Source organism: Notolabrus celidotus, chromosome 17, assembly GCF_009762535.1.
Source record: "Notolabrus celidotus isolate fNotCel1 chromosome 17, fNotCel1.pri, whole genome shotgun sequence".
NCBI lineage: Eukaryota > Metazoa > Chordata > Actinopteri > Labriformes > Labridae > Notolabrus > Notolabrus celidotus.
In genome coordinates, this window is record NC_048288.1 from 8,454,463 (window position 1) to 8,464,949 (window position 10,487).

Sequence of the window (10,487 nt, forward strand, 5' to 3'; positions counted from 1 at the left end):
CACAATGTATGGGATGCACCAGAAAAATGTAAAGCCTCTTTATAGTTGTTTCCTTTTCTAACTGCATAGTTTTTGCAGACCGATCTGGAGGTGCAGATTTTGCTTGACCATCGACTTGAACATGATAGCTTCTCTCGTTCCTAATCAGTCTGAAGTCAGTGCATGGCTAGAAGTCATTTACCGCTTGCTACTTTGGAAGCCCAGACTTTATCATCAAGCCCCATTTATCATCATCAGACAATAGCAGATGGTTCTGAGATTGGATTTAATTTAGAATAATTCAAATCTTTTGTAATTTTACTCATTTGTGATGCGTATGCAAATTGTTTTTGCTCAAAAACTTCCCCGTACTTCCCTGTGACATTCATACAACAAATCCCTCTCTGTTGCATGATTAATGCATATCACTATCTCCTGTCATGTATTGATACGACAGAACACTGCACTCCACGTTGCAGCCAAAGAGGGTCATGTGGCTGCAGTGCGTCTCCTTCTTAACCGTGGAGCAGAGCCTATCTTGAACAAAAATGACACATCGTTCCTTCACGAGGCCGTGCAGAACGGGAGGAAGGACGTGGTCAACGCTGTGATTGACAGTGACAGGTATGAAACCAGTGTCAGAAATAAGAAATAAAGCAGTGTGGTCTCCTGTTTGGTTTAACTTCTTTTGAAACAATTCAAAGGGTAGCCCACAGGTTCAAAAGGTTGATTTTATTTCCTTTTCTCCTTCTTGCAGATTAAGCGAGGCTATTACACTGTTCATTCCCGGCTCCAGCCAGCGATGTCCCATACTAGATATGATTGAGTTTCTTCCTGAATCCTGCAAGGTTGCAACTAGCAAAGGACAAAATATGCATGTCATAAATCTGTGCAAATCCATACTCACAGCAGGCTCAATCGTTTTCTTTCTGCAGTTTATTTCCTCTTTTTTTCTTAAGCAGATAATGCATAGCACTCAGATTCTCTGTCATTGTGTGTTTCTGCTCTCTTTATTAGCACATGTTGGACAGCTGTGTGAAGGAATCTGACGATGACCACAACAGCTCTGACTATCATGTAATTCAGCTACGAGTCGCAAAATTAGAAAATCATGTTCATGCCTTGTGTGCCTGTACAGTTTTAACTTACATAACTCTGTATTTGCAGATCGAATACGATTTTGCATATCTCCAGGCTCCCATTATTAGTTTGAAAAGGCTGCCTGACAAGAGCATGAAGGTTCCTCCGCTGGCTGCTCTCAATGTAAGAAACTTTATCTTCTTCAGATAGCTTTCACGTGCAGGAGAATACCAACGATATACACCCCAAGTGACTGATAGGTAGCTAGTTGTATTGTTGTCACACATGTGACAACAATACAACATAGCTGTATAAAACAGGTACACATGGTTGTGTCATACTGGACTCATTGCTTACATCAAAAGAAGGATAATCAACTCTGGTAGTAACTTTCTGTAATTATGTTATGAATGATTTTCAGGCTCAGATTCAGAATGTAATTGTCTGAGTAAAATACTCTTGCTTCTGTTTGAAAACAATCCCATGATTGTCCGACAACTTCCAGATTTTTATGGCTGCCAACAGCTTCTTGTTTTGACATCTCATATGGTTCTATGTGATTTGGACAGCTAATGGCAGCTGTGGCTCAGTGGGTTGAGCCGGTCGTTTATCAATCGGAGGGTTGGCGGTTCGATCCCAGCTCTGGCAGTCACATGCCTAAGTGTCCTTGAACAAAACACTGAATCCCAAATTGCTCCCACTGTTGATCAGTGATGTATGAATGTGAACGAATGAGATTAGCTAATACTGATGGTCCCTTACTATTGCAGCCTCTACCAGTGAGTGAATGAATCCACCAGAACAACACTCTTTCTGTGCTCTCAAAACTTAAAATGTACAAATTAAGCATTGCAGGAAACCAATGTGTGACATTACAGTGGCTGTGTCCATTATTTAGCTAATCAAAAATAAATAGCAAATCATAGTTATAAATTATGGGCTAGTACCCCGGGGTGGCCATTTAGACTTCAGGGGGCCGTGTCATCCCAGGTCACGTCCTAGGCCCAGCCCTGCAGCTGAAGAGAAAAAGGTGTAGGCAATAAACCTGCCTCATATTAATTCACATTGTGACACTGAATGTAATAGTAATTAGTTTATAACAGATCTAATTTGAATGCAAATGTTCACAGATGTAATTTGGTGACTCTACAGAGCCTTATTAACGGGCTTGTAGCTTGCAGCTTCTTTTAATACACAGTGGCATTGAATTATTCTATTTGTTACAAACACAAACAGCCTCCTCTGCCACCATTTGTCAGGAACAGCTCGTAGCATGTTTGTGCCTGCTGATGTCATCTTACATTATGCTCGGGGAGATCGATAAGATGTTTTCACATTTAAATCTTTTAGGCTCTAGCTGTCAGACTGCTTGTAGAAAATGTGCCATTAACAGCAGACTATTTTTTCTGTTTCTCTATCTGCAGGCGATGGTGCAGTACAACCGCATTGACCTCCTCAACCACCCTGTCTGCAAGAAGTACCTGGCGATGAAGTGGTGCGTATTTGTAATGGGTGTAATCCTTGAGGGGGGACATGTCTCTGTTATATTGCTGATTTCTTGTGTTTGATCCACAGGGTTGCTTACGGGAGCAAGGCTCATGTGCTCAACATGTTCTTTTACCTGCTAGGCCTTCTGCCCCTCACTCACCTGATAGTGAATCTGAGGCCCACCTTGAACATCACTGACACAGGCGATCATCATATCATCATGGTTCCCGTATCGTTCATTGAGGTACAGATGACAGAGTTGATCTCATAAAGACTTTAAAGCTCTGTGATTTTTGAAAGTGGCAACCTGTTGATGTTGAAATATGATGCCAGTTATGAAGTGCTGAACACTGCAGTTACTTGAGTGTCCACTGGAGGGAGGAAGGCCCGTTAACACTGTTACAGTCTCCTATGGAACAATGATCTAAGGCTCAAAAGCCGGAGACCACAACATATAAAACGGGATGCCACACATAAATAACTATTGAACCCCAAGCTTTATTTGGAAAAATCAAATGTTTGTTTTCACAGAAGACTGTATTCCTGAACTCGCTCGCAGCTGACGCTCTATTTCTTTCCCATAGATGACCCTGCCTCCATTGGCCCTTATATAGTGCTAAACTTTCTACTTGCAAAAACAAATTTTTAACAATTTTAAGAATATTGCATGCACAGAAAGTCACATTGACCCCGAAGAGAGGATAAGAACTCAATGTAGAACATAATGCATATTTTCTGCATTTTGAAGAAGACAAAAAAAACTCATCAGTGTTCCTTATTCATATACAATTGGCAAAGAATATAACCAAGGTGCTACATTTTGAGTCAAAATAAGGAGTTTTTTTTATTGGATAGAGTAATACAGCTCCTCTTGTAACTCTGTAGGGTTTGTCTTTGCATCCGTCTTACACTCTGACCTTTTGAAGCAGAGAGGATTTTTTATTTATGCTTCTGTTGTTGTAGTGTTTATTTGTGTTTGTTTCATCTTACTAAGTTTCATTTCTAAACTGAAGTTCTTCATTTTCATTTATTATTTAGGCAAATTCACATTACTCCACAAAAAAATTCAATAAAAATATCTGACAATTAAACAAATACATCAGACACGTGTCACTGTTAGTTTCACATTTTATTCTTCTTTTATTTTGCAGCAAAGTGTTCTCTTGTCCGTCTGCATGTTGATGGTCCTGATCATGAACATCTACTCCATAATAAAAGAAGTGGTGCAGATAATCCAGCAGGTACTGTAATGCACGTGTCATTACCTCATAAGAAGCATGTGCCCATAAATCAAATCAGCATCAGGTCTGTGTGGACGCAGTAACGATCAGCTGTGATGGATGGAGTAACCTCTGATTTAGATGACCACAGTCACCTCCGCACACTAAAGTTGCTCCGTCTGTGTGTTTTGTAATTTTGCTGTTTTTCTCCTCTGGTCTCTTTAAAGCGTTCAAATTACTTCAAGGATTTCTCCAACCAAAGCGACTGGATGTCGGCCATCTTATCCATCAGTTTCGTCATTCCTGTCATGCTGAATGTAGAGTCTTCCTATCACTGGCAAGCTGGAGCAGTAGCAGTTTTAAGCTCCTGGGTTGGATTCCTTCTTTATCTCCAGAGGTGCTGACTTACATCGCTGAACTTACAGTTTCTCACCTTTATGTTTTTTACAGCGTGGGGGCCACTAACTGGTTTGACCTCCTGTTTCTTCAGGTTTGAGGGAGTTGGCATTTACGTTGTGATGTTTGGGGAGATCATGAAGACACTGATGCGTATCGTGACGCTTTTCATATACCTGCTGTTTGCATTTGGCTTGGCGTTCTATGCTCTGATGCTCAACCAGGTATGAAACAGATAACTGTAAAAACATCTTAAACTAAAAGTTTCTCTATTAAAGTTTCTAAAAAAGACTTCTTTTTACTAAAGGATGTAATCTCTTGGGGATGTAAATGTCATAGTATGCCAATTTGAAGATGTAATTGTTGACAAAGATCATCAGATTAAGCCAGATTTATTTCTGTAGCACATTTGTGAGCTGACCAACAATCTTCATGAAACAATAAGCTGAGCAGACAAATATTGAGATGAAAACAAAGACTCGCATTTTGACAACCCGAGAAATTGATAGGGTCAGAAATCCTGCCAACCAAAATCTGTTAAGCCCCCTAAGTTTGAACAACTCCAGAGGAAAACCTTTGTCTTATTTGTTTGTGCCAAGCTAAATTAAGCTAAGCTAAGCTAGCTAACTGGCTACAGTTGGTGGCTTACATTACTATAAACAATACAGGGATGATTCTTGCATCAGTACTGATCCTCGAAGCATACCCAAATGGTCTTTCTAATTGTCCATGTAACTATATGTCAATAAAACTAGCCAGCTAGCTTTTGTTTGTCATCTTACTCTGGACCACGTCCTAATTCTTTTTTGTCCACTTTTGTGAAATGCACATGATATTCTGTGTAGTCCTGTATTTTGTCCAAGATAACTCATAGTACTACAGTAAATTCCTGTTATCAAGAAAAATTAGGAGGGGGGATTAGATGTTAGGGTGCATTTTGACGAGAGGTACCAGGAACTTTTGTTTCCGGGAACTACTCTTCGAGGAACTGAATGATTCCTGTGGCCTACTGTTGTCTGCGTTTCCACGGAGGCCTTAAGTCCTGTGAAGATTATGCAAATTAGGGCAGTGACATCTGGAGAAGCAGTAAAAGTAATTGCACTACACCGCCAGACCAGTAGAGGGCAGTAAGAAAGAGATGAAGAACGCAACAGACAGCTGGCATTGTCATAAACGACACTACAGCTAGCCTGTTAGCATGGAGGAGATTCCTCTTGTGCTGTTTGTGATCGCGCTTTATTGCACTGCCAAAGGATTCACTGAATTCATGCTTGGAAGGAGACAAGGCCTAGAGTCATTAATGTTTCAAAATGCCAGAAATGCAAGAAGACAGATTTTAAAAGCCATGGTACAGATCGGCCAGCATTTCGGTTTAAAGAGCATCCCTGTTAACTGGAGACTTTCAGCCGGATGTATCCCTCGCTGATGTCTTTATACATCATTAAACATTTACCTGATGAAGACATTTTGAATACAAACTAAACCATCATTCATGAGGACTCCTGTGTTTCAACAGCTGTTGTAAACAACCACTGACACGTTCAGCCGAAGGTCTCCAGTTAACAGGGTCACTTTTAAATCTATAACACCCCATACATGCTATTGGGCTCAGAATGTTCAGGAGTTATTACACCAAGTGAATCACAGTTGTGTTTTATGCCATTGTGGACAGCAGGTGAAATATAAAAAAAACAATGCGGTACTCTACCAATCAGAAACATTCAGCAAAGCCCCCCCCCCCCCCCCCCCCCCCCCCACACACACACACACCTTCTGAAAGTACTGCCCCCAGAGCATGTACTTTTAAGGGGGGAGATTAACTCTCCCGGTACACCCTGGTTCCTGCTGGTTCCTCAAAAGGTTCCTAGTTCCTGGGGAAAGTTCCTGCTTTTGAAAAGTATTTTTGGAGAGGAAAATAAATAATTCATCCTTTATTTTAACATCACTATCATTCAGATGAATGTCTCACCATTATGAAGAAAAGCCCTCTCACTCCTGATCTGAGATTAACGTTTCTTTCTTGTTTCACCTTCAGAAAGAGTTTGACAATGTGCCGCTCTCAGTGATGCAAACCTTTGCGATGATGGTCGGGGAACTAAACTACCAAAACAACTTCCTGGAACCTTACCTGAAGATGCAGCTTCCTTTCGCCCCCCTGACTTACTTCATTTTTGTGCAGTTTGTTCTGCTCATACCCATCCTGCTGGTGAACCTGATGGTGAGTATGTGTGGTCATTGTTATCCACTCCTTGTAGACATCCGCTGCTCATAAATTACACTTTGTTATACATAGCTTAGATTTTTATAAGAGGTCTTGTTTTTGTTTTGTTGTGTTGTAGATTGGTTTGGCTGTTGGAGACATCGCTGAGGTTCAAAGAAATGCAGCCCTGAAGAGAATCGCCATGCAGGTACATCTGGACTAAGTTCATCTGTCACAAAAACTTTCCTTTATGTAACATTTTTAACGCACTCTACTGGCAGGAGACTTTTTACCAATAAACTTTAAATCAATATATAGGTAACAAAACCCAAGCACGGCTTTAGGACTATTTAGAATTCAATAGACATAAAGAAATGGGTTAGTGTGAGTTTTGAGTACAGAGGCTGTAGCCCTCAAAGCAGTTTGAGTGTAAAATTCAGTAACAAAAATTATGACGATACATGTCCGTTAAAAACTTTTTGTCATGACCAAGATGAGACGATGATTAGCTAAAATACATCTCTGATAATTAAAACTCTGACAAATGTATGTTTTGTGTTCTTTAATGAGACAAAAATGTCAGTGGTGAGGTGTGGATTTAGCCTAATGGTTAAGTTGCACATCCATGTATGGTGCAGCCATTGTTTGAATTCCTACTGCAGCACCTTTCCTGCATGTCATTCCCCAATTATCTCTCCCAGTTTCCTGCTCTCTCCACTGATGTCTCCTCTCGAATAAAGATGTAAGAGCCCACAAAATCTATCTTAAAATAAAATTTAAAAAAGTTAGTGGAGGGAGCCAGATGTTCAGAATCCATGATATTTTCCTCCACTGTGTGTCTAATCTGTCAAAATACACACACTGCAGTCCTGGCTTGGTCACTTACCTGCATTAAGTGTGCTGTGCTCTCCTGACTCCTTCCAACTTTCTCATCTTCATTGATAATTTTACTCCCTGGGGTTCGTCAGTTACAAAGACACTACCAGCCACCGGGTGACGTCTGTTTAACATTTCACGTTTGGCACATTGTGCTGCTATTACCATTAACAGCTCTGTTTCTACAGCTTGATTCATCCCAGTTTGGTGATACTTTAGACACGTTTAGTAAGATGTTTCAAAGTTTTGATCATCTCTTAATAATCACAGAAGAAGATGCTCGTTCAGAGTGTCGTGTAGTGGCCTGTCACTGGAGCGGGGGGTCATCCCTATATTCCCACAACCCAATGGTCCCACAGACCTATTTTCCCACATTTCTAGGACATTTTTAAAATTAGGTCTTGTGTTCCTACATTTCTCTTCATTTTAAGCCCTATCCGTCCACAAGATTTTTTGGAAGCACTTTATAGTAAATGAATGAATGAATGAATGAATGAATGAATCAATGAATCAATGAATCAATGAATGAGCAATTTTATTTTGATCAGCAGACGCAGAAATTGTCCCAATCACAATCATTACAAGAAAAAATCAAATAGGCTGATCGAAAAAAGGGTTTCGGCTGAAGCAGAGCATACAGATGCCGACAAGTGGGAACATAGAGCTTTGGGAATGAGTGTTTTCTTTTTACTTGACTTGGAGTAAGGAACATTCGTCTATATCACTACTTTTATCTGTGTGTAATGACACAGATAAAATATATGACACAAGCAATAGTGTTAAAAGAGTGATTTGTTGCAGATTGTATAACTTGTTATAACCCAGATATCAATATCTGATCGACTACACGAATGATTTCAAAGAGATAGAATGTTTAGACTAAAAGTAAAGACTAGAATGTGACTAAACTAACCTGCATTTTCATCTTAACTATATTTAAAATAGCTGCCAAAATTAACACATTAATCCACTGTCTTTCATTAAAGGCATAAAAAAGCAGATAAACTAAAAATAAATACTTCCTCCTGATCAAACAGAGCTTGTTAAAAAACATTCCTCTCTACATTTTTATTTATGTCTAAAAGTCTACATTTCTGAACCCAGATCGACCTCCACACTGCACTGGAAGACAAGCTGCCTTATTGGTTTTTAAAACGAGTTGACAAATCCTCCATCACCGTCTACCCCAACCGCAAGTGCTCCAAGGTAGGCAGCATGTCTTGAAAACAAATAAACCAAACAAAATAATGATCCGTCCTTTTGATTAAAGTCCCTTACCTTTCATTTCCCCGACAGCGTTTTATTTGGCGCCTGATCACAGGCGATGAGGACACAGAAGAAGTGTGGGGCCGTGTGAAGGCCAAATCTCAAAACTGCTCTCTGTTACAGAGCGAGCTCAGGAAGCAGAAGAACAGGTAAAGCTCTGGAGGATACTCATGACAGACACATAAAAGTTTGTTTTCTACTCCCCGGAATCTTAAATATTCTCCATATCATTAGTCATGCAACAACTGAGGTGTATCAAACAGTTGAGTCCTGTTTTTGATGCTGCAGCGGCCCCTAGTGGCTACAAAGAAAAACACAGCTTGTGGCAGGAGAGCTCTGACTCACTGTATCCCTTTCTATAAAAAGCACATTGAAGCACTCAGCTCTCTGTAAATCTACTCCAGTTTACAGTAGGTCTGTCTCTGACATGTTCCCCTTTAGGATGAAGGAGATGTCGAGCTTGATGGAGAAGCAGCACGACCTCCTGAAGCTCGTCATCCAGAAGATGGAGATCACCTCAGAGGCCGACGAGCATGACGGCCCTGCGAACGTCAGGGGCAGTATGTGGCCCAGACTGTGTCAGGCCAAACCTAAAGGTCAAAGTGTGTCTCGCTGGGTCCCTCTGATGAAGGCCATCGAGGCCAAGAGGAAGTGAGGAGCATCCCAGAGATAAGAAATGATAACAAAGCAACAACTACATATACCATTTAACAAAGTCAGTTATCTAGAAGTAAGATAGCCTTGGTAGAACTTACATAATCACACTACTACAGCACAATGTAATGAATACTATTAAGATGTGGCTCTAATGTGAACTCTATACATGCAGCTTATTTAACAAAGTGATCTTGTTTGTTGGTTTGATGCAGCTTTGTCTGTTATACACACTATTTATCTAACGTAAGGATGTGTTTCTATGTGCAATATGTTCACTTTAGAGCCTTTAATATGACACTATATAATATATATTTTATGTCTTCTTGCTTTGTCTCATCATTAAACATGTCTGTGATTCAATTCAATAAATTATTGATCTTAGCAGTTCTTTTTTTAGTTTGTTGGCTGAGACAAATTTACTGCAATTTATGGTTATTGAAACAAACCCATTCAAATGGGACAGTGTTGTAGAACTCGAGTCTCGAGCACTGATTGCACAAGGACTCTGAAGCTAGAGAGGAGGACTTCAACTTGTATATGGATATAGACTGTTAAAATGTTTGTTAGATTTTTGATATTGTGTATTTATCTCAGAACACATAGATACCATGTGTATTTATCTATTAACTATATCCTATACAAGATGTTGGATATGAAAGAGAATAGAGCAGGACCACTGGATAGCTTGAGTCATAAGACCGAGGTTTTCCCTCAGTAATCACTTAATCAAGGATTCTCCTCCTCCTCTCCTCATCCATGTTGTCTTTCTGGTCCTCTGAAAACCTCTGACCTGTTGACTCCAGGCCTGGCTCTGCTCATCATGACGGTTTGTTGTTGTAGTTAAGGGAAAAAAACGATCTGGTGATAACACAGAGTGTTTTATTCTGAAAATTAACCGGATGTTTTCATTTTGTTTTGGTGCCTGACTTCCTGTCCCGCTCCATCTGCTCTGTTGAGATTGATGTGTCGTGCTCCGGTATACGGCAAAAATAGAAGTCTTGCATATCTGATCCGGAGGCTCCAACCTGCTGGATGAGAAACACAGCCAGAATGCAATGGAGTGGATCCAGTGGAAGTTAACACATTGACTAGAATCCTATCAGATCTGGTGCTGTGACAGATCAGAGACTGACCGGACATGCGTCTGGTGGATTTTGACCGTCAGACTTTATCAGACATCTTTCCAGAATGAACGTAAAAAAGTAAGTCAGATGCTACAGTTCCTTGGACTGATGTTACTGTGTTAGCTAACGGTAATGTTAGCAACTAAAGTGACTCAACCCCTGGGTCTCAGATGATTGGTTAGTTAAAATCCTGATTAGTAT

At 40.3% G+C, this 10,487-nt stretch overlaps 1 protein-coding gene across 1 annotated transcript in view; it reads left to right on the forward strand.

Moving 5' to 3' along the window:
• Positions 1 to 9,543, forward strand: part of trpa1b (transient receptor potential cation channel, subfamily A, member 1b) — a 156,586-nt gene extending 147,043 nt beyond the window's left edge. Inside the window, exons 15-28 of the mRNA XM_034706822.1 lie at positions 437 to 603; positions 737 to 827; positions 997 to 1,056; positions 1,147 to 1,242; positions 2,484 to 2,554; positions 2,635 to 2,791; positions 3,699 to 3,788; positions 3,995 to 4,164; positions 4,258 to 4,387; positions 6,199 to 6,381; positions 6,503 to 6,571; positions 8,344 to 8,445; positions 8,536 to 8,654; positions 8,947 to 9,543. Coding sequence (XP_034562713.1) covers positions 437 to 603; positions 737 to 827; positions 997 to 1,056; positions 1,147 to 1,242; positions 2,484 to 2,554; positions 2,635 to 2,791; positions 3,699 to 3,788; positions 3,995 to 4,164; positions 4,258 to 4,387; positions 6,199 to 6,381; positions 6,503 to 6,571; positions 8,344 to 8,445; positions 8,536 to 8,654; positions 8,947 to 9,160 — 1,719 coding nt within the window. The 3' untranslated portion in view covers positions 9,161 to 9,543. The remainder of the gene's footprint in view (positions 1 to 436; positions 604 to 736; positions 828 to 996; positions 1,057 to 1,146; positions 1,243 to 2,483; positions 2,555 to 2,634; positions 2,792 to 3,698; positions 3,789 to 3,994; positions 4,165 to 4,257; positions 4,388 to 6,198; positions 6,382 to 6,502; positions 6,572 to 8,343; positions 8,446 to 8,535; positions 8,655 to 8,946) is intronic.
• Positions 9,544 to 10,487: the final 944 nt, after the last annotated feature.